The sequence below is a fragment of the Babylonia areolata genome, chromosome 12 (genome assembly GCF_041734735.1).
Source record: "Babylonia areolata isolate BAREFJ2019XMU chromosome 12, ASM4173473v1, whole genome shotgun sequence".
Classification (NCBI taxonomy): domain Eukaryota; kingdom Metazoa; phylum Mollusca; class Gastropoda; order Neogastropoda; family Buccinidae; genus Babylonia; species Babylonia areolata.
The window spans coordinates 41,210,957-41,235,673 of NC_134887.1; the positions used below are offsets into that span (position 1 = coordinate 41,210,957).

The 24,717-nt window shown below is 45.3% G+C and overlaps 1 protein-coding gene across 1 annotated transcript; it reads left to right on the forward strand.

The window, feature by feature from the left end:
• The first annotated feature begins 114 nt into the window (after nucleotides 1-114).
• On the forward strand, nucleotides 115-24,695 carry LOC143288630 (leukocyte receptor cluster member 1 homolog). The gene is made up of 7 exons (XM_076597287.1): nucleotides 115-252; nucleotides 1,940-2,039; nucleotides 10,444-10,644; nucleotides 15,292-15,409; nucleotides 17,294-17,378; nucleotides 20,770-20,875; nucleotides 22,858-24,695. The coding sequence occupies exons 1-7, from the start codon at nucleotides 230-232 to the stop codon at nucleotides 23,152-23,154; spliced, it is 930 nt and encodes a 309-aa protein (XP_076453402.1). The 5' UTR covers nucleotides 115-229; the 3' UTR covers nucleotides 23,155-24,695.
• The last annotated feature ends 22 nt before the right edge of the window (nucleotides 24,696-24,717 follow it).

The following is a 24,717-nucleotide window of genomic DNA, read 5'->3' on the forward strand; positions in this document are numbered from 1 at the left end:
AGTCTGTTTCACAGTCTTTCCGGTATCGTATGCCTGAATGGATCGAGGCTCTTTTTTCTCCCGCGAAACCTTGATTGGTTTGATTTTCAAACGGCTTGTACGTTATGTTTTATTGTTAGCTTCAACGCTGAAGAAGCCAAAACAAGAAACAAGGAGGACTGAACTGTATTGAGTGGATCAAACTTCTGAAGCACACCCAAGACGCAGGGGAAGTCTTCGCATCACCAGAATGAATATTCTGCCGAAGAAGAGGTATCGATTTTGACAATCATCAGCTAATATCCTCTCTTTATTTTCCTAAAATTCACTTCTTTTTCACGTATTCCACTAGCCAATTTCCGTTCTTTCGAAACCACAAAAAGCACATAATTTCACTTCACTTTGATAAGATTTATCTTCTAGCTTCTGCATCCTACACAGTTTCGCTTCAGGCAAAAACAGTCATGTTAATAGTCATAAGGCTGATAAAGCCTGAAAGCCGTGACACATGATATATTAGTCTATCGTTCGTGTTTTGGATTGATGTGAATACATGCAAGTTTTCCTAATACAGCTTCCACTAAGGTCAGACACCAAGCTCTAAGCACTTGCCAAACACAGACTCGTTTGCTCAACAGGCTGCCTACCTGGGACAGGGTAGAGCCGACAGTGAGTTGCCCATAGGCGCTGATCATTTGTATCCTGTGCCATACAGTCGGGTTTCCGTCACACACACACACACACACACACACACACACACACACCTATAGAGTGGGTTTTACTAAGAAACTTTGGCAGGGGCAAGTGTCTCTTTGCCATAGTTTCTTTTATGTGCACTGAGTGCATGCTACACATGAGTCTGAGACCTTACTTTATCATCTCATCTGAATGACTAGCATCCAAACCATCACTCAAGCAGTTGGGGAGAAAATTCTGGCAAGTGTGGGATTCAGTGCTGTCTGCTCAGATTCTCACGCTGCCTGTGCAGATGTGTTATGACTTGGCCACTACTGTAGACAACAGACATAATGTATGAACAACTTTGATGAAAGAAAAACAAATTTCCTTTTTTGTATATATGTATTGGATACATGTGTATGTATGTGTGTGTATGTATGTATGTGCATGCATCATATGCATCTCCTTTGTTGAAAAAATCTCATTTATAGATTATGAAATGGTAATCATATGTGTATGTAAATTCTCTATGGAAATTTAAACAAAGTTGCCAAAGTGCGTCAGCAAATCTTGTAGATGATTGACTTTCCAGTGCCAACAACACTATATGTATATATTTTGGTGTTTTGATGTACTGTGTGTGTGCTTCTGTTATTCTACTCACCCCCATCCTTCAACCCATGTTTTGTTCTGTGTATGTGTGTTTGTGACTATGACTGTGAGAGAGACTAGTTATACATGGTATAAACAGATTAGGTGGGGTTGGAGGGGGTGCACTTGTCTGTAAGCAGGCTCCTTTTTATTCATGTTTATGAAAAAACTGCTCTTGTGTATGTTTGGGATTTTGTTTTTCTTAGGGGTGGGCATTGCAGTGAATCCTTTTAAGGTCTGCAATATGATGTCATCCAATATTTTAGAAATTGGTTCTCAGTCTCACACAACACCACCACCCAGTCTGCTGTTGGTGCTTTCACATTCAGTTTCATTACAAAGAAAATGTTCTTCAGGAGTTGTGATACCAGCATTTGTGTCTTGTAAATTATATATGTAATGCAACAAAGATCTATTCCAATGATCAGTTACTTATTTTGTTTGATAATGTATGATGCATATGCTGTTTTAGGATGATTATCTTTTTTAAATTTTTCATGTTTTTTTTTCCCCTGTTTGTTTCTCTCTTTCAAGTGTGGGGTGAATAATTTTTTTTTTTTTTAAAGAAGAAAAAAAGCTGTCATTACTGTAAAAGAAGAAGAAAAAAAGGGTATTTTTGTCTTGTTTCCAGCTGGCATGTGCGCACCAAAAAGAATATTGAGCGTGTGCGCCGAGACGAGGAGAAGGCTGCAGAAGAGGAGAAGGAGCGACAGAGACGTATTGCTCTGGCTGTAAGACGTTGGTTTTCTTTCTTTAAAATTATTTATTTATGTATGTATGTATGTTTTTTTTGTTGTTGTTGTCTTTTTGTTTTATTGTACTCTTATAGTTGACTTCATCAAGTTTTTGCGCCTTATACATATTATTATTAGTAGTAGTAGTTCTTTTTTTTAATGTATTTTTCTTTTTTTTTTCTTTTTTTTTTTCAAGGCCTGACTAAGTGCGTTGGGTTACGCTGCTGGTCAGGCATCTGCTTGGCAGATGTGGTGTAGCATATACGGATTTGTCCGAGCACAGTGATGCCTCCTTGAGCTACTGAAACTGAAACTGAAAATGAAACTCTTTCAGTTTATGATTCAGTGTATTTTTTTGTTTTATCATGTTTTACTAACTTACACAATATTTGCAGTCAGGGCTCAAATTTAGCGGGTGCCCAGATGCAAATGCTACGAAAAGTTGGCTCGGGCATGGAAATTTTATGTTGAGAGTGCCCAGTTGGCTTTCAAAAACTGATAGAGGCAAAAGAAAATTAATTAAAAGACATGCCAAGAAAGCAAGCTTAAACGCGGTTGATTGAAATGTAAAGTGTCGTCTACTGTAGCCCGCTTTGCAGCACCCAGAACTACAATTGGGCACTCAATGTTTTGTCTAGAGTGCCTGACTGGCACTTAAAAGAAAAAGAAAAAAAAAAGAAAAAAAGAAGAAGTAGTTAAATTTGAATCCTGGCAGTCTTTTCTTTCAGGATGTTGTTATGTTGACTACATCACTGTCAGAGAAACTGATTTATAAGAAAAACTTTCTCATTGGTCTTATTCTATTTTGCCACAGACAGGGTGATATTTGTACAAAGATGAAAAACAGCAACAAAAAATGTGTTTGGAAAGACAACAAGTATGATTAGTGGAGTGATTCTGAAATTTGAAGTGCATATCAGACAGTCATGATAGAGGGAGAACAACCCAGATTTACACAGAAAAATGTGTTCTGTCAAAAAGGCAATACAAATGCAGTACAAGTAACTACTAAACAGCAGTAAACAATATAACATCTAAATTACAAAGCTCTTCGTTTTTATGACAGTGATTTTATAGCCATTTCCAACTGAATAAACTACTAAACAGCAGTAAATGAGTAATCAGTGTACTGTATCTAAATTATAAAGCTTTTCACTTTAATGACGATGATTTTATAGCTATTGACAATACAGTAAACTACTAAACAGCAGTAAACAACACAAATTACAAAGCTTTTCTCTTTATGATGATGATTTTATAGTTATAAGCAGTACAGTAAACTACTAAACAGTAGTAAACAATATGATTACAAAGCTTTTCACTTTAATGACAATGATTTTATAGTAATAAGAAATACAGTAAACTACTGAACAGCATAATTTACAAAGCTTCTCTTTTAATGACAATGATTATTTTTTTATAGTTATTGGCGTTACAAAACTACTAAACATCTCTTAACAGTAATTATAAGTGACAAATCTTTTCTCTTTATCATAATATAATGATGTTATAGTTATCGATTCTCCTTGATGTTCTCCCCAAACTCAGACTTATCCTCTGTATGTTGACGCTGTGATGATGATGACATTGTGATGACGCTGATGATGACACTGTGACGATGCTGTGACGATGTTGTGATGACACTGTGACGATGATGTGATGACACTGTGATGATGTGATGACACTGTGACGATGTTGTGATGACACTGTGACAATGTTGTGATGACACTGTGACGATGCTGTGGTGACGATGCTGTGATGACACTGTGACGATGATGTGATGACACTGTGATGACGCTGTGATGATGACACTGTGATGACGCTGTGACGATGATGTGATGACACTGTGACGATGCTGTGACGATGCTGTGATGACACTATGATGATGCTGTGACGATGTTGTGATGACACTGTGACGATGCTGTGACGATGATGTGATGACACTGTGACGATGCTGTGATGACACTGTGATGATGTGATGACACTGTGACGATGTTGTGATGACACTGTGACGATGCTGTGATGACGCTGTGATGATGTGATGACACTGTGACGATGTTGTGATGACACTGTGACGATGCTGTGTTGACGCTGTGATCATGCTGTGATGACACTGTGATGATGCTGTGATGACACTGTGACAATGCTGTGTTAACGCTGTGATGATGCTGTGATGACACTGTGACGATGCTGTGATGACACTGTGACGATGCTGTGATGACACTGTGATGATGCTGTGATGACGCTGTGATGACACTGTGACGATGCTGTGTTGACGCTGTGATGACACTGTGATGACACTGTGACGATGCTGTGATGACACTGTGACGACGCTGTGATGATGCTGTGACGATGCTGTGAAGACGCTGTGATGATGCTGTGACGATGCTGTGATGGCACTGTGATAACGCTGTGATGACACTGTTATAACACTGTGACGATGCTGTGATGACACTGTGATGATGCTGTGATGACACTGTGACGACTCTGTGATGATGCTGTGATGATGCTGTGATGACGCTGTGACGATGCTGTGATGACACTGTGATGATGCTGTGATGACGCTGTGACGATGCTGTGACGATGCTGTGATGATGCTGTGACGATGCTGTGACGATGCTGTGTTGAGACTGTGACGATGCTGTGATGACACTGTGACGATGCTGTGATGACATGACACTGTGACGATGCTGTGATGACTGTGACGATGCTGTGATGACTGTGACGATGCTGTGACGACACTGTGATGACACTGTGATGACGCTGTGATGATGCTGTGATGACACTGTGATGATGCTGTGACGATGCTGTGATGACACTGTGATGACACTGTGACGACACTGTGATGATGCTGTGATGACGCTGTGATGATGCTGTGATGATGCTGTGATGACACTGTGATGACACTGTGACGACGCTGTGATGACACTGTGATGATGCTGTGATGACACTGTGATGATGCTGTGATGATGCTGTGACGATGCTGTGATGACACTGTGATGATGCTGTGATGACACTGTGATGACACTGTGATGATGCTGTGATGACACTGTGATGACACTGTGACGACGCTGTGATGACACTGTGATGATGCTGTGATGACACTGTGATGATGCTGTGATGATGCTGTGACGATGCTGTGATGACACTGTGATGATGCTGTGATGACACTGTGATGACACTGTGATGATGCTGTGACGATGCTGTGATGACACTGTGATGACACTGTGATGACACTGTGATGATGCTGTGATGACACTGTGATGACGCTGTGATGACGCTGTGATGACACTGTGACGACGCTGTGATGACACAGTGATGACACTGTGACGACGCTTTGTTGTCGCTGTGTTGTCGCTATGATAATGCTGTGATGACGTGATGATGCTGTGATGACACCGTGACGACACTGTGACGACGCTGTGATGACACTGTGATGACACCGTGACGACACTGTGATGACGCTGTGACGACGCTGTGATGACACTGTGATGACGCTGTGTTGTCGCTGTGATGACGTGACGATGCTGTGATGACACTGTGATGATGCTGTGACGATGCTGTGATGATGCTGTGACGATGCTGTGATGATGCTGTGATGACTCTGTGGTGATGACACTGTGACGATGCTGTGATGATGCTGTGATGATGCTGTGATGACTCTGTGACGATGCTGTGACGATGCTGTGACGATGCTGTGATGACTCTGTGGTGATGACACTGTGACAATGCTGTGACAATGCTGTGATGATGCTGTGATGACTCTGTGATGATGCTGTGACGATGCTGTGATGACACTGTGATGATGCTGTGATGATGCTGTGATGACTCTGTGGTGATGACACTGTGACAATGCTGTGACAATGCTGTGATGATGCGGTGATGACTCTGTGATGATGCTGTGACGATGCTGTGATGACACTGTGATGATGCTGTGATGATGCTGTGACGATGCTGTGATGACTCTGTGGTGATGACACTGTGGTGATGACACTGTGACGATGCTGTGACGATGCTGTGATGACACTGTGACGATGCTGTGAGGATGCTGTGATGACTCTGTGGTGATGACACTGTGACGATGCTGTGATGATGCTGTGATGACATTGTGACGATGCTGTGATGACACTGTGACGATGCTGTGATGACACTGTGATGACACTGTGATGGCACTGTGACGATGCTGTGATGACACTGTGATGACACCGTGACGACACTGTGATGACGCTGTGACGACGCTGTGATGACACTGTGATGACGCTGTGTTGTCGCTGTGATGACGTGACGATGCTGTGATGACACTGTGATAACACTGTGACGATGCTGTGATGACACTGTGATGATGCTGTGACGATGCTGTGATGATGCTGTGACGATGCTGTGATGACACTGTGATAACACTGTGACGATGCTGTGATGACACTGTGATGATGCTGTGACGATGCTGTGATGATGCTGTGACGATGCTGTGATGATGCTGTGATGACTCTGTGGTGATGACACTGTGACGATGCTGTGATGATGCTGTGATGACTCTGTGGTGATGACACTGTGACGATGCTGTGATGATGCTGTGATGACTCTGTGACGATGCTGTGATGATGCTGTGACGATGCTGTGATGATGCTGTGACGATGCTGTGACGATGCTGTGATGATGCTGTGATGACTCTGTGGTGATGACACTGTGACAATGCTGTGACAATGCTGTGATGATGCTGTGATGACTCTGTGATGATGCTGTGATGACACTGTGATGATGCTGTGATGATGCTGTGATGACTCTGTGATGATGCTGTGACGATGCTGTGATGACACTGTGATGATGCTGTGATGATGCTGTGACGATGCTGTGATGATGCTGTGATGACTCTGTGGTGATGACACTGTGACAATGCTGTGACGATGCTGTGATGACACTGTGATGATGCTGTGATGATGCTGTGATGACTCTGTGATGATGCTGTGACGATGCTGTGATGACACTGTGATGATGCTGTGATGATGCTGTGACGATGCTGTGATGATGCTGTGATGACTCTGTGGTGATGACACTGTGACGATGCTGTGATGATGCTGTGATGACTCTGTGGTGATGACTCTGTGATGATGCTGTGATGATGCTGTGATGACTCTGTGATGACTCTGTGGTGATGACACTGTGATGATGCTGTGATGATGCTGTGATGACGCTGTGACGACACTGTGACGATGCTGTGATGATGCTGTGATGACACTGTGACGATGCTGTGATGATGCTGTGATGACACTGTGATGACACTGTGATGATGCTGTGATGACACTGTGATGACACTGTGATGACACTGTGACGATGCTGTGATGATGCTGTGATGACACTGTGACGATGCTGTGATGACACTGTGACGATGCTGTGATGACACTGTGATGACACTGTGATGACACTGTGACGATGCTGTGATGACACTGTGATGACACTGTGATGATGCTGTGATGACACTGTGATGGTGCTGTGATGGTGCTGTGATGGTGCTGTGATGACACTGTGATGGTGCTGTGATGGTGCTGTGATGACACTGTGATGACACTGTGATGGTGCTGTGATGACACTGTGATGACACTGTGATGACACTGTGATGGTGCTGTGATGGTGCTGTGATGACACTGTGATGGTGCTGTGATGACACTGTGATGACACTGTGATGGTGCTGTGATGGTGCTGTGATGACACTGTGATGGTGCTGTGATGGTGCTGTGATGACACTGTGACGATGCTGTGATGACATTGTGACGATGCTGTGATGACACTGTGATGACACTGTGATGACACTGTGACGATGCTGTGATGACACTGTGATGACACTGTGATGGTGCTGTGATGACACTGTGATGGTGCTGTGATGGTGCTGTGATGACACTGTGATGGTGCTGTGATGGTGCTGTGATGGTGCTGTGATGACACTGTGATGGTGCTGTGATGACACTGTGATGACACTGTGATGACACTGTGATGGTGCTGTGATGGTGCTGTGATGGTGCTGTGATGGTGCTGTGATGACACTGTGATGACACTGTGATGACACTGTGATGACACTGTGATGGTGCTGTGATGACACTGTGATGGTGCTGTGATGGTGCTGTGATGACACTGTGATGGTGCTGTGATGGTGCTGTGATGACACTGTGATGGTGCTGTGATGACACTGTGATGGTGCTGTGATGGTGCTGTGATGACACTGTGATGGTGCTGTGATGGTGCTGTGATGACACTGTGATGGTGCTGTGATGACACTGTGATGGTGCTGTGATGACACTGTGATGGTGCTGTGATGGTGCTGTGATGGTGCTGTGATGGTGCTGTGATGACACTGTGATGGTGCTGTGATGACACTGTGATGGTGCTGTGATGGTGCTGTGATGACACTGTGATGGTGCTGTGATGACACTGTGATGGTGCTGTGATGGTGCTGTGATGGTGCTGTGATGACACTGTGATGGTGCTGTGATGGTGCTGTGATGACACTGTGATGGTGCTGTGATGGTGCTGTGATGACACTGTGATGGTGCTGTGATGGTGCTGTGATGACACTGTGATGGTGCTGTGATGACACTGTGATGGTGCTGTGATGACACTGTGATGGTGCTGTGATGGTGCTGTGATGACACTGTGATGGTGCTGTGATGGTGCTGTGATGGTGCTGTGATGACACTGTGATGGTGCTGTGATGACACTGTGATGGTGCTGTGATGACACTGTGATGGTGCTGTGATGGTGCTGTGATGACACTGTGATGGTGCTGTGATGGTGCTGTGATGACACTGTGATGGTGCTGTGATGGTGCTGTGATGACACTGTGATGGTGCTGTGATGGTGCTGTGATGGTGCTGTGATGGTGCTGTGATGACACTGTGATGGTGCTGTGATGGTGCTGTGATGACACTGTGATGGTGCTGTGATGGTGCTGTGATGACACTGTGATGGTGCTGTGATGACACTGTGATGGTGCTGTGATGGTGCTGTGATGGTGCTGTGATGGTGCTGTGATGACACTGTGATGGTGCTGTGATGGTGCTGTGATGGTGCTGTGATGACACTGTGATGACACTGTGATGGTGCTGTGATGGTGCTGTGATGACACTGTGATGGTGCTGTGATGACACTGTGATGGTGCTGTGATGACACTGTGATGGTGCTGTGATGGTGCTGTGATGACACTGTGATGGTGCTGTGATGACACTGTGATGACACTGTGATGGTGCTGTGATGACACTGTGATGGTGCTGTGATGACACTGTGATGGTGCTGTGATGACACTGTGATGGTGCTGTGATGGTGCTGTGATGGTGCTGTGATGACACTGTGATGGTGCTGTGATGATGCTGTGATGGTGCTGTGATGGTGCTGTGATGACACTGTGATGACACTGTGATGGTGCTGTGATGACACTGTGATGGTGCTGTGATGACACTGTGATGACACTGTGATGGTGCTGTGATGACACTGTGATGGTGCTGTGATGACACTGTGATGGTGCTGTGATGACACTGTGATGGTGCTGTGATGGTGCTGTGATGGTGCTGTGATGACACTGTGATGGTGCTGTGATGGTGCTGTGATGGTGCTGTGATGGTGCTGTGATGATGCTGTGATGGTGCTGTGATGGTGCTGTGATGGTGCTGTGATGACACTGTGATGGTGCTGTGATGGTGCTGTGATGACACTGTGATGGTGCTGTGATGACACTGTGATGGTGCTGTGATGGTGCTGTGATGACACTGTGATGACACTGTGATGGTGCTGTGATGACACTGTGATGACACTGTGATGGTGCTGTGATGGTGCTGTGATGACACTGTGATGGTGCTGTGATGGTGCTGTGATGACACTGTGATGGTGCTGTGATGATGCTGTGATGGTGCTGTGATGGTGCTGTGATGACACTGTGATGACACTGTGATGGTGCTGTGATGACACTGTGATGACACTGTGATGGTGCTGTGATGACACTGTGATGGTGCTGTGATGACACTGTGATGGTGCTGTGATGGTGCTGTGATGGTGCTGTGATGGTGCTGTGATGACACTGTGATGGTGCTGTGATGACACTGTGATGACACTGTGATGGTGCTGTGATGACACTGTGATGGTGCTGTGATGACACTGTGATGGTGCTGTGATGGTGCTGTGATGGTGCTGTGATGGTGCTGTGATGACACTGTGATGGTGCTGTGATGACACTGTGATGACACTGTGATGGTGCTGTGATGACGCTGTGATGGTGCTGTGACGAGCTGTGACGGCGCTGTGATGATGCTGTGATGACACTGTGATGGCGCTGTGATGACACTGTGACGATGCTGTGATGACGCTGTGGTGATGCTGTGATGATGTGACAACGCTGTGATGACGCTGTCGCTGACAGGAGCAAGAGGCCAGAACAGAGCAGCTCCGTCAGCGATCCAGGAAACGAGGTCACGACCAGATCGAAGCGCCGTCATCATCCTCTGCAGCTGCTATAGAAGCGTCATCATCAGAGACAGACAACAAGCTGGTAAAAGCGTCGGCCGCTATCTCTCTGGACCAGGGAGGACATATCAACTTCTTCAAGGACATTGAGGAAGGGGTGAGTGTGAAGACAGACAGCAGATCTGTACGTTAAATACTCGTAGATAAAATAAAAAAGAAAAGAAAAAAGGGTGGCGCTGTAGTGTAGCGACGCACTCTCCCTGGGGAGAGCAGCCCGAATTTCAAGCAGAAAAATCTGTTGTGATAAAAAGAAATAAAAAAAAAAAAAAAAAAGAAAGAGGCAATAGTCTCCTGCTGCAAGAAGGAAGGCCTCTGGCATGTTCAAGTTTACTGTCTTGGTGTGTGTAGTTCAGATATGTGTATGTGTATTGTTTGTTTTTGCTCTTGTACATCTTCATTTGCTGTTGAATGCCATTATGCACTATTGTGAATGTATTGTTTCATTTATTTTTTCAAGGCGCTTAGAGCCCATTGTGTGGGGAGTTTGCTCCATATTATTGTTATTATTAATACCAACCATACTGGGTGGAAAGTCTCTCTCTCACTGTCTCTTATATAGATATATACATAGATATAAATATATGACCATTCCTCAGTATTGACTGTGATATTGAAAGGAATTGTTTCTGCTGCAGTTATATACCCTTAGAAAGAACTGCACCTGCCCAGTCAGTATCATGCTTTATCCGAAATTATCGTGTCATTGCTTGGCATCCTTTGGCCCAGGTGACCCGCACCTGAACAGAAATGGCGTGTGTTTCAACCTACACTGATTCAGCAACAGTATGATAGCACAGTCAAGGGTATTCATGCACTCAAAATGTGCTAACCAGTGAACACCATGAGTTGCAGCTGTGAGCAAAATCAATACAGAGAACTTGTAAGACATGGAATGATAGAACGAAATGTGGAAATAGTTTTGCATGGAGTGCATGTGTGTTGTCTCGTTCATCATTTATCAGATGGATTCCCCCGTCTCCTCGATGAAGGCGGCGGTACGTCGCAGGTCCTCCAGTCCTCCGTAGAGCTTCCTGGTTGCTGGGATTGGGTCGGGCCAGGTTTTCTCTCGGAGCGCTTGGTGGAGCGGGCAGGACTGCAGCCGATGTTCTGTTGTCCGGCTGCCTGTTCTGCAGGGGCACTGCTCTGTGTCGCCGATACGGAGTTTCGTGTATAGTGCATGTGTGTGAGTGTGACAAACTGATCCAGATACACACAGACTGGGCCAGATACAGACGCAGGCAAAGGAGGCTGGGTCACAGATGAAACTGAAAAAATTAACCTTTGTCATTTTCCTGCTGATTCCTCTTACGTTGGGTCTGTCAGGAGGAAGGTGGTAGAATGGTTAAGACATTTTGCCAGTACAGCGTTGGTGAGGGCCTGGGTTCACTCCCCACTCTCACCCTGTCTCCTCAGGAGGAAGGTGGTAGAATGGTTAAGACACTTATCTGCCAGTACAGTGTTGGTGAGGGCCTGGGTTCACTCCCCGCTCTCGCCCTGTCTCCCGAATTTGACAGGAAAATCAAACTGAGCGTCTAGTCATTAAGATGAGATTAGGTCCTGTAAGCAGCATGCACTTGGTGCGCTGAAAAAGAACTGAAGGCAACAAATGTGGTGTCCTCTGGCAAAATTCTGTGGACGAAATCTGCTTTGATATGTACACAACTGTGCTTCCTACAGTTGACTTGCTTAAAGACTTTAGTCCACAGAACTCCCATTTAGGTATTTTACGGAGTCCTCATGTGGCTCTAGGGAGTCTGATCAGTCGCAGGTCCAGAAACCATTCTTTCATCCAAACACACCACACACTGCCTTACACACCACTCACCCACCCCCCACCCCCCTCACACAGACACAGACAGATGGACATGCACACAGTGAGTGAGAGAGAAAGAGTGAGAGGAGTGAACCACTGAAAACGAAAAGCTGTACAAGGACGATTTTTGAAAGTTTGTCGATCCTGTCACAAAAGCATTTATTTCACAGGAGTTGCACAATGACCTGGTTGCTTCTTCTTCTTCTTCTGCATTCACTCGTATGCACACGAGTGGGCTTTTACGTGTATGACCGTTTTTACCCCGCCATGTAGGCAGCCATACTCCGTTTTCGGGGGTGTGCATGCTGGGTATGTTTCCATAACCCACGGAACGCTGACATGGATTACTGTTTACAGGATCTTTAACGTGCGTATTTGATCTTCTGCTTGCATATACACATGAAGGGGGTTCAGGCACTAGCAAGTCTGCACATATGTTGACCTGGGAGATCGTAAAAATCTCCACCCTTTACCCACCAGGCGCCGTCACCATGATTCGAACCCAGGACCCTCAGATTGACAGTCCAGCGCCTTAACTACTCGGCTATTGCGCCCATCAACCTGGTTGCGAATTTCACACATGTTCTTCACTTCATTACATGTGTGTCTTCGTTGTGCTGCAGCCATTTGAATTCTTTACTCCCATTAACGTTGACAAATGCGGCTTTTATTTTTTGGTGATTCATCCCCTTTTGAAGCTGGTTGATCGACATCGGCTGATTCAGAATCAGATAAGAGAAGATAAGATGCAGACCGAGAACTAGTGACATGAGAAGAAGCGAGCGCTGTTGTTTGACCATGCTTGTTCACATTTCGATTGACCCCGATTTTATAGTGCGTCCCACGGACTCCCTAGCCGAAACTGTTGTGTGTCCTCTGTCATTTTAGAGAGTCAGGGACGCACATATGTGCGTTAACGGTAGCCCTGCACAAATATATTAATATATGATTATATGCATGCACTCAAGGCGTGACTAAGCACGTTGGGTAATGCTACTGGTCAGGCATCTGCTGAGCAATTGTGGTGTAGTGTATATGGTGGAGTGATGGCCTAGAGGTAACACGCCCGCCTAGGAAGCGAGAGAATCTGAGGGCGCTGGTTCGAATCACGGCTCAGCCGCCGATATTTTCTCCCCCTCCATTCAACCTTTAGTGGTGGTCTGGACGCTAGTCATCGGATGAGATGATAAACCGAGGTCCCGTGTGCAGCATGCACTTAGCGCACGTAAAAGAACCCACGGCAACAAAAGGGTTGTTCCTGGCAAAATTCTGTAGAAAAATCCACTTCAGCAGGAAAAACAAATAAAACTGCACGCAGGAAAAAATACAAAAAAATGGGTGGCGCTGTAGTGTAGCAACGCGCTCTCCCTGGGGAGAGCAGCCCGAATTTCACACAGAGAAATCTGTTGTGATAAAAAGGAATACAAATACAAATGGTGACACCTTGAGATAATGAAACTGGCAAGACCCATTGTGACCGAGGAATCAGTTCATCCTATCTGTTCATCACAGTGACACCTCCTTGAGTAACTGAACTGAACTGAACTGTTTATCGTGGTGTCTGTCAGACCCTTACTCGCCATAGTCAGTTAAGCAGTACTCCCCTATCTTTACATCATGGGTCTGAGGGACCCACATCATTTTGGGGAGATGCACAGAAAACCCACGGCTGTGTTTTTGAAACATGGCATAAAAACTGACAGATCGGCTTGAGGCTGAGTTTGTTGATGTATTTTGTTTTTGGGGCAGAATGTGGACCCATGGTACCCCCTTAGTCAGAACAGGAGTTGCATGTTGCAAGGTACATTTATTTATTATGTGCAAATTAAACGAGACGGTAGAAAATGTGCAGAGATGATTTGAGGAATGCACAAAATCTAGAGTTAATCATCTTCTTCTGCGTTCACTCGTGTGCACACGAGTAGGCAGCCATACTCTGTTTTCAGGGGTGTGCATGCTGGGTATGTTCTTGTTTCCATATCCCACCGAACGCTGACATGAATGACAGAATCTTTAACGTGTGTATTTGATCTTCTGCTTGCATACACACACGAAGGGGGTTCAGGCACTAGCAGGTCTGCACATATGTTGACCTGGGAGATCGTAAAAATCTCCACCCTTTACCCACCAGGCGCCGTCACGGTGATTCGAACTCGGGACCCTCAGATTGACAGTCCAGCGCTTTAACCACTCGGCTGTTGTGCCTGTCCTAGAGTTAATCAAATTTTAAGACATAGATTTTTAATGACTGTTTAACAAACAAAAATTGGTCTGTTTGGCCTAATGGTGAGGGCTGATATGTGTGACTAGCAGTGTGTCAGCAGTGAAATTGAAACAATGCTGATGCTTGGTGTCTTTGAGGTCTGCCTGGTCGCCATGTGGATGTGAAGGTGGTACTGCAGTCAGTCCATGCATGGCATGTCTAGTGTTGGTGTGTGTGTGTGTGTGTGCGCGTGTGTGTGTGTATCTCTGTGTGTGTGTGTGTGTGTGTGTGTGTGTGCATGTTTGTGTGTGTGTGTGTGTGTGTGTGTGTGACTGTGTGTCTGTGTGTGTGTCTATGTGTGTGTGTGTGTGTCTGTGTGTGTGTGTGTGTGTGTCTGTGTGTGTGTGTGTCTGTATGTGTGTGTGTCTGTGTGTGTGTGTGTCTATGTGTGTGTGTGTTTGTGTGTGTGTGTGTGTGTGTGTGTTGTGTCTATGTGTGTGTGTGTGTGTTTGTTTGTGTGTGTGTGTGTGTCTATGTGTGTGTGTGTGTGTGTGTGTGTGTGTGTGTGTGTGTGTGTCTATGTGTGTGTGTGTGATTGTGTGTCTGTGTGTGTGTCTATGTGTGTGTGTGTGTGTCTATGTGTGTGTGTGTGTGTGTGTGTGTGTGTGTGTGTGTGTGTGTGTGTGTGTGTGTGTGTGTGTGTGTGTGTGTGTGTGTGTGTCCCACAGCTGAGGCGAGAGGGGAAGAACAAGGAGCACGAGGCAGAGAAGGCAGCAGAGAAAGAAAAATGGGAGAAAAACATTGGTCTGCTGACCTACCTGGGCCAGAGCTCTGTTGAAGCACAGAGTGAGTACTGTGTGTGTGTGTGTGTGTGTGTGTGCATTAGTGTGTGTGTGTGTGTGTGTGTGTGCATAAATGTGTGTGTGCATTAGTGTGTGAGTGTGTGTGTGTGTGTGTGTGTGTGTGTGTGCATAAATGTGTGTGTGCATTAGTGTGTGTGTGTGTGTGTGTGTGTGTGTGTGTGTGTGTGTGCATGTGCTTTTGTGTTTGTGTGAGTGTGTCTTAGTGTGGGTGTATGTGCTATAGTGTGCATGCATGCATGCATGTGTGTGTGTGTGTGCGTGTGTGTGTGTGTGTGCATGTATTTGTGTGTGTGTGCATTTGTTTTCTCTGTGTGTGTGTGTGTGTGTGTGTGCATTTGTTTTCTGTGTGTTTGTGTGTGAGTGTGAATGAGTGTGGGTGTGTGTGTTTATGTGTTCATGCATGAATGTGAGTGAGACTACAGAGGGAGAGATGAACACAGGAGAAATAGACACCAGAAGTACACATGCATGGATACGAGTGTGTTTTTGTGTGTGGGATGAGCGCTGATGTAGTGGATAGTGTTCACAACAAGGAAGGGAGATCATTCTTATTCACAGTTTGAGTCATACAGTTGGGATTATTTCCCCTCTTACATCAGACCTTGAGGTGGAAGTCTGGGTATTAGTCTTTGGGATTGGACGATATACTGATGTCGTGTGTACAGCTTGCATTTAGCACAAGGAAAAGAGCCCATGGCAGCGAGAGAGTAGTGCCTGGAAGAATTCTGTACAAAAGTCCACTTAGAAGAGAAAGAAATTTTGGAGCAGAAAGTATATTGAGAAAAGCAAAAGATGTTGCTGCACTGCAATGACCTGCTGTTATGAATTCTACAAAGAGGAGCTTGGTGCAACCAGGAAGACAGATGAGGCAAGACAATACAATACAATGCAACACAATGCAATACATTGCAAAAGCAATACCATACAATATGGTACAGTACTATTCAATACAGTGCTGTTCATATACAGTACAGCAGATTGCGAAACAGTACAGTACAACACAATACTGCAAGTGGATAAAGAGTGTTGGACTCTTGATAACGCAGTCCCTGAAGACAGACCTGTGGTCAACAATGCGGAATGCCTCCTGTCTAAAGTTTGAGACAAAACTTGACAAAAAACAAGAACGCCAGAGAATCGACAGACAGACAGAAAATACGAAAAAACTTAGCCGTATGGAGAGCACAGGAACAGGAGTCATAATGGCTGCCGGAAAAAGAGGGCGCTAGCCAGCGGGACAAAGGGGAGGTTACCTACTTCCGGGAGGTTATCGGCCGTAGTTTCGTTTTCTCCGCATAGGCGGATAGTAGTTTGCACAGGACAGGAATGTCAGACCCCTGCTGGAGTCTGCACTAGTTGGGTCACGGTAAGTATGTTATTTAAACATAATTTTAGATAGAAAATTTCCTCTTATTTTACAACTCACAGTTTTTATAAACTTTCTCCGTTACCTAGTTTTTATAGACTCAGCAGTCATCCTTCATTTTATCATCGCACCTTTACAGCACAATACGTTACGGTTCAGTACAGTACAAAGTAATACATAACAGCATAGTACAATAAAACATGATATGATACGGTAACTATGATCTTCATGCATGACTTGCATAATGTAAATACGAGTGACCCACAAGAGTTTTATTAAAAGATGAGTGACCAAAAACAACAACAACAACAACAAAAAGTCAGGAAGAAATAAAATGTGAGCGAGACAGAACTAAAGACAGATAACAAGAGAACAATCAAAGATTCATTAAGAGTGGTTCTGTCAACATCAAGAAGAAGATGCACAGAGAGAGAGAGAGTGTGTGTGTGTGTGTGAGAGATTGTGTGTGACAGTCTATCAGTGTTGTCCTCTCCTCCCCAGACGACAAGCCTTGGTACCTGCAGAAAACAGAGAAGAAGGTGGAAGGCCAGAAAGGCAGAGGTTATGAAGCCCTACAGTCCAAAAGGTAAGCAGTGCTTTTTCACTTCATGTGAGGTGGTTATATAGTGGTAACAAAAGATATGCATGCATAGTTTTATTTGGTCCCAAAAATTTTGAGTGGTGGTTCCAAAAAGTATGTTTGTATGGTGGTTCCAAAAGGTATGTTTGTATAAAGTTATGTGTGGTGGTTCCAAAAGCTCAGCTGCTTTTTGTTTTTTAACTAATTTTTTTTGTTTTTTTTTAAACACTTTTGTGTTGGTGTTGAAGTCCAACTTCCAAAAGGTAAAAAACTACATGTTTGTAAAACACATAAGAGTTTGGTCTCTAACCAAAGAATAGGCACTATGTAAGTATCAATAATAATGATGATGATAATAATGATGATAATAATAATGATCATTATGATAATTATGACATAATGATAATTTTATTGATAATAGTGATATGATAATAATAATGATAACAATAGTAATAATAGTAATGATGATGATGGTAATGATAAAGATAGTAATGATACCAGTGCTGAACGAAGCAAAGTGTGGAGCGAGGGGTGAAGTGGTGCACAGTGGATGATGATGATAAAGACAGTAATGATACCAGTGCTGAACGAAGCAAAGTGTGTCGTGAGGGGTGAAGTGGTGACAGTGGATGACGATGTTGAACGAAGCAAAGTGTGGCGCGAGGGGTGAAGTGGTGCACAGTGGATGATGATGATGATGATAAAGACAGTAATGATACCAGTGCTGAACGAAGCAAAGTGTGGAGCGAGGGGTGAAGTGGTGCACAGTGGATGATGATGATGCAGGGAGGATTATAGTAATGATAAAAGTGCTGAACGAAGCAAAGTGTGGCGTGAGGGGTGAAGTGGTGCACAGTGGATGATGATGATAATGATAAAGATAGTAATGATACCAGTGCTGAACGAAGCAAAGTGTGGCGCAAGGGGTGAAGTGGTGCACAGTGGATGATGATGATGCAGGGAGGATTATAGTAATGATAAAAGTGCTGAACGAAGCAAAGTGTGGAGCGAGGGGTGAAGTGGTGCACAGTGGATGATGATGATAATGATAAAGATAGTAATGATACCAGTGCTGAACGAAGCAAAGTGTGGAGCGAGGGGTGAAGTGGTGCACAGTGGATGATGATGATAATGATAAAGATAGTAATGATACCAGTGCTGAACGAAGCAAAGTGTGGAGCGAGGGGTGAAGTGGTGCACAGTGGATGATGATGATAATGATAAAGATAGTAATGATACCAGTGTTGAACGAAGCAAAGTGTGGCGTGAGGGGTGAAGTGGTGCACAGTGGATGACGATGTTGCAGGGAGGATTATAGTAATGATACCAGTGCTGAACGAAGCAAAGTGTGTCGTGAGGGGTGAAGTGGTGACAGTGGATGATGATGGTAATGATAAAGATAGTAATGATACCAGTGCTGAACGAAGCAAAGTGTGGCGTGAGGGGTGAAGTGGTGCACAGTGGATGACGATGTTGAACGAAGCAAAGTGTGTCGTGAGGGGTGAAGTGGTGACAGTGGATGACGATGTTGAACGAAGCAAAGTGTGGCGTGAGGGGTGAAGTGGTGACAGTGGATGTGGAGCGAGGGGCGAAGTGGTGACAGTGGATGTGGAGCGAGGGGTGAAGTGGTGACAGTGGATGATGATGTTGAACGAAGCAAAGTGTGGCATGAGGGGTGAAGTGGTGCACAGTGGATGTGGAGCGAGGGGGGAAGTGGTGACAGTGGATGTGGAGCGAGGGGCGAAGTGGTGACAGTGGATGTGGAGCGAGGGGTGAAGTGGTGACAGTGGATGTGGAGCGAGGGGCGAAGTGGTGACAGTGGATGTGGAGCGAGGGGCGAAGTGGTGACAGTGGATGTGGAGCGAGGGGGGAAGTGGTGACAGTGGATGTGGAGCGAGGGGCGAAGTGGTGACAGTGGATGTGGAGCGAGGGGTGAAGTGGTGACAGTGGATGTGGAGCGAGGGGCGAAGTGGTGACCGTGGATGTGGAGCGAGGGGTGAAGTGGTGACAGTGGATGTGGAACGAGGGGTGAAGTGGTGACCGTGGATGTGGAGCGAGGGGGGAAGTGGTGACAGTGGATGTGGAGCGAGGGGCGAAGTGGTGACAGTGGATGTGGAGCGAGGGGTGAAGTCGTGCACAGTGGATGTGGAGCGAGGGGCGAAGTGGTGACCGTGGATGTGGAGCGAGGGGTGAAGTGGTGACAGTGGATGACAATGTTGAACGAAGTGTGGAGCGAGGGGTGAAGTGGTGACCGTGGATGTGGAGCGAGGGGTGAAGTGGTGACAGTGGATGTGGTGACAGTGGATGTGGAGCGAAGGGTGAAGTGGTGACAGTGGATGTGGAGCGAGGGGCGAAGTGGTGACAGTGGATGTGGAGCGAGGGGTGAAGTGGTGACCGTGGATGTGGAGCGAGGGGCGAAGTGGTGACCGTGGATGTGGAGCGAGGGGTGAAGTGGTGACAGTGGATGTGGAGCGAGGGGCGAAGTGGTGACAGTGGATGTGGAGCGAGGGGTGAAGTGGTGACAGTGGATGTGGAGCGAGGGGTGAAGTGGTGACCGTGGATGTGGAGCGAGGGGGGAAGTGGTGACAGTGGATGTGGAGCGAGGGGCGAAGTGGTGACCGTGGATGTGGAGCGAGGGGTGAAGTGGTGACAGTGGATGTGGAGCGAGGGGTGAAGTGGTGCACAGTGGATGTGGAGCGAGGGGTGAAGTGGTGACAGTGGATGTGGAGCGAGGGGTGAAGTCGTGCACAGTGGATGTGGAGCGAGGGGCGAAGTGGTGACAGTGGATGTGGAGCGAGGGGTGAAGTCGTGCACAGTGGATGTGGAGCGAGGGGCGAAGTGGTGACCGTGGATGTGGAGCGAGGGGTGAAGTGGTGACAGTGGATGACGATGTTGAACGAAGTGTGGAGCGAGGGGTGAAGTGGTGACCGTGGATGTGGAGCGAGGGGTGAAGTGGTGACAGTGGATGTGGTGACAGTGGATGTGGAGCAAAGGGTGAAGTGGTGACAGTGGATGTGGAGCGAGGGGCGAAGTGGTGACAGTGGATGTGGAGCGAGGGGCGAAGTGGTGACCGTGGATGACGATGTTGAACGAAGTGTGGAGTGAGGGGTGAAGTGGTGACAGTGGGTGTGGAGCGAGGGGCGAAGTGGTGACAGTGGATGTGGAGCGAGGGGTGAAGTGGTGACAGTGGATGTGGAGCGAGGGGCGAAGTGGTGACAGTGGATGTGGAGCGAGGGGCGAAGTGGTGACAGTGGATGTGGAGCGAGGGGCGAAGTGGTGACAGTGGATGTGGAGCGAGGGGTGAAGTGGTGACTGTGGATGTGGAGCGAGGGGCGAAGTGGTGACTGTGGATGTGGAGCGAGGGGCGAAGTGGTGACCGTGGATGACGATGTTGCAGGGAGGACCGGGACCGGAAGCTGAAGGACTCCATGGACCCCCTGAAGGACATGAAGAGACACCTGGAGAAGCGGCACAAACACAAAGACAAACACCGCAGTAAAGAGGTCAACTCTTTTTATACTTTAAACACACACACACACACACACACACACACATACACACACACACACATACACTAACACACATGCATGCACATGCACACATACACATACACACACACACACACACACACACATTAACACACATGCATGCACATGCACACACACACTGACACATATGCATGTGTGCATGCACACACACCCCCCACCCCCACACGCACACACACACACATGCGTGCACATGCACACACCTTTATGGTACACATACTGATTTTACATGTAGCATATGCAAACATGTGCATTTGATGATGTAGCTCACACGGACATGCATAGATTTTTACACACAGAGAAGTGGGTAAACTTTGCATGCACGCATGCACACATACAAACACACACACACACACACACTCACTAACACAAAAACGTATGGATTGAATTGTATTTAATATTTTGGATTTGTTTATTCTGAAAACTCTTTAATATCTGTTTGGAAATCATCCCCACTTTACTAATTTTGAGATGTTTCCCAGTTTAGTGTGGTCCCTGTTCAGTAATTATGCACTGGCTTGAATGTTGACGAAACACAGTGTGGTTGTTGCACATGCTGGTGTTAGGTACTTTTCCATGGCAAAGTAAAATTTAATGGAAGCATTTGTTTGTTTTATGCAGCTTTTTGCTGGCAAATGGATTTTGATGTGTTAATTAAATATGCCAGTGTAATACAGTGTATGTATGCAAAATGCACTTTGATGATTAAAACATTATTTCTGTAATGTGAAAAGAGGGCGCTTGTCAGGGATGCACAGGGGAGGTAACCTACTTCGGGAGGTTATCGGACGTAGCTACTTTCGTTTTCTCCGCATAGGCAGGTAGTAGTTTGCACAGGGCAGGAATCAGTTTTCTTCTCTGTAATGTGACTTCTGTAGGAGTCTGATATTAAAGGCTTCCAATTATTTAGAATTGAAAAAAAATCTGCAGGACTGAATAAGGTTCAGGGAGATGCCTGACTGTTTTGTCACTGGTCGTGCATGGTGAGTGCTGTGCCTTCTTTTGTAGTGAAATCACAATGAAGTTATCAGTCACAGACAGGATGGTAATGATCACATTGAAAAAAAAACACCTGGGTTCAGACAGGTCCGGCCATCTGTCGCCCATGTTGGGATGCTGGGGATCGTTCAGTATAAACCGTATCCCCCGCCTTTCTGTAATTCCTTTTTTTTAAATTTTTCTCAAGGCCTGACTAAGCGCGTTGGGTTACGCTGCTGGTCAGGCATCTGCTTGGCAGATGTGGTGTACCGTATATGGATTTGTCCGAACGCAGTGACACCTCCTTGAGCTACTGAAACTGAAAACAAACTGTACTGGGAATTTCCTCTTTTCTATTTCTGTCTGAATTTGTTTCTGGCTTTTCCCTTTTCTTTCTGTCATCTCGTTCTTTATTATCTGTCATTTTATTCATTTACTTATATGGTGTTTTTATTTCTTGAAGGCCTTGAATCATTTTGTTGTCCTTTTCTGGATTTTATAATTGTGCACTCTTATCAAGTTGTAATATTTTTACGCCTTGTGAGGTGCCAATGGGCAATTTTTGGTTTATGTCTTATTTTGTTCAGTCTGTGTAATTATGTTGATTTTCTATTGTTATTTCTTTTCTTTTCCAATCCTTTGATGAAAAATTGATGGAATGGTCAACATCATAGGCATGTTGTAGATTTATGTGAGTGAATGCGACTTGTGACTGATTTTCTCTGAAGTTGATACTTGAGATGGTTATTGTGGTCGGCAATTCTCTGAGCACCATAATTTGATTTGACCAATTTTCTTTTCCAGTTTTTTTTTTCTCCAGGTTCTTCAGGACTGATGTTTACATTTTTTTTCCAGCCCCGATATATATATACAGCCCTGCGTGGATGGCTGAGCGAAATAATAAGCTACAAGAAAAAGATCAAAGCTAAATTAAAGATGTCTTTTTTTTTCGTCGTCCACAGAAATCTGGCCACTCATCTCGCCCCAAGCAGGACAAGCAGCCCCAGTCTTCAGGCAGCAGCTTGGCACCGCCCAAAAAGGGCAAGACGGTGGAAGAGCTGCGGGCGGAGAGACTGCGGCGTGAGGCGGCAGAGAGGCAGAAGGTGGCAGCGGTGATGGCGCGGGCCCGGGGAGAGACTTGTGGGCCTGCTGATGATGGGGAGGGTCAGGTCAGCGACGCCGACAGGGACAGATCCAGGGGCTACAACTCTCGGTACAATCCTCACTTTGTCAAACCATTGCCCCCCCGGCGAAGATGATGTTTACAATTCGTTACAATCCTCACTTTGTCAAACCAGGGCCCCTCTGTGGAAGATAATGTTACAGATCTCGTTACAATCCTGACTTTGGTAAACCAGTTCCCCCACTGGCAAAGATAATGTTACAAATACAACTCTCGTTACAATCTGGACTTTGTCAAACCAGTGCCCCTCCCGGCGAAGATGATGTTAAAATTCTCGTTTCAATTCTGACTTTGTCAAACCCACACACCCCTCTGGCAAAGGTGATATTACAGTTCTGGTTACAGTCCTGACTTTATGAAACCAGTGCCTGGTGGTAACGCATTCACCGTAGGAAGCGAGAGAATCTGAGGGTAGGGGATTGAATCCCCGCTGTCTTCCCCTCCGCTAGACCTTGAGAGGTGGACTGGACACTAGTCATTCGGAAGGGGGTGGTGGTAGTAATGAACTGGATACAGGAAAAGTGGTCTGAGTGTATATACTGTGTAAATGTGTGTGTGTTTGAGTGTCTGCATGTGATGATTTCTTAATGCTTTAATTTTTTTCCTCCATTATTATGATTTGTAGAAAAGAACAAGAAAAAAACATATCCTGCATCTGTATTGCCGTCAAAAGAGGGCACTAGCCAGGGGGACAAAGGGGAGGTTACCTACTTCCGGGAGGTTATCGGCCGTAGTACTTTCGTTTTCTCTGCATAGGCAGATAGTAGTTTGCACAGGACAGGGATGTCAGACCCCTGCCGGAGTCTGCACTAGTTGGGTCACGGTAAGTATGTTATTTAAACGTAATTTTAGATAGAAAATTTCCTAAAACATACCCTACATCTGTAAGTACTTGATTAGTGGACTGTTTCATATGGAAATATATAAAAAAATCATAGACTAAGGTTGGTGGATCAAAGATGTTTTGATTGGGTTTGCGAGTACTGAGATTTATTTCTTCACAACATTACAGGTAAGAACGTTTTCAGGGTTGATATTTTGTTCACAAATGTATGTGATATTTCTGGGATATTTAGATTTTAAAGCATTTGTTTTCTATCTACGCATCGTCATAAGGGATGCTATTTTTCTGTTTTTGTGGAAAATTTTTTTTTTTTTTTTTTTACTTTGCTAATTGTGAAATTCATTTACTTTTCATTGCATTTCGTAAGAGAACCTGTTTCCAGACATACAGTTCTATTGAAGTATTCTTGTCAAGATTAAGTAGTATCCATATGAATTGACGGAACAACTCTTTTTCATCCTTGTTTTACAGTCCTTTCCACTTCATCATTATAATAAAAGGTAGAGTGAGATTGTGTGCAGCAGAAAGTGATAGTGATACCTCACAAACATGAAGTATGATTGAGTGGCTGATTTCAATTATTTCCATGTGCATGTGTGTGTTTCAATTTACCCGTGTTTTTTAAAGTGCCTAGAGCCGTACTTTGAGATTTTGTGCCATGTAAATCCACCATTCAGTACAGGAGTATTTCCACAGGTGTGTATACACTGGTTACCTGTGTGGGTGTGTCTGCATTCTGTGAGTAGATCCCCACACTAAATGATATCAGAGGGGAGGGAAAATAAAATAAGAAAA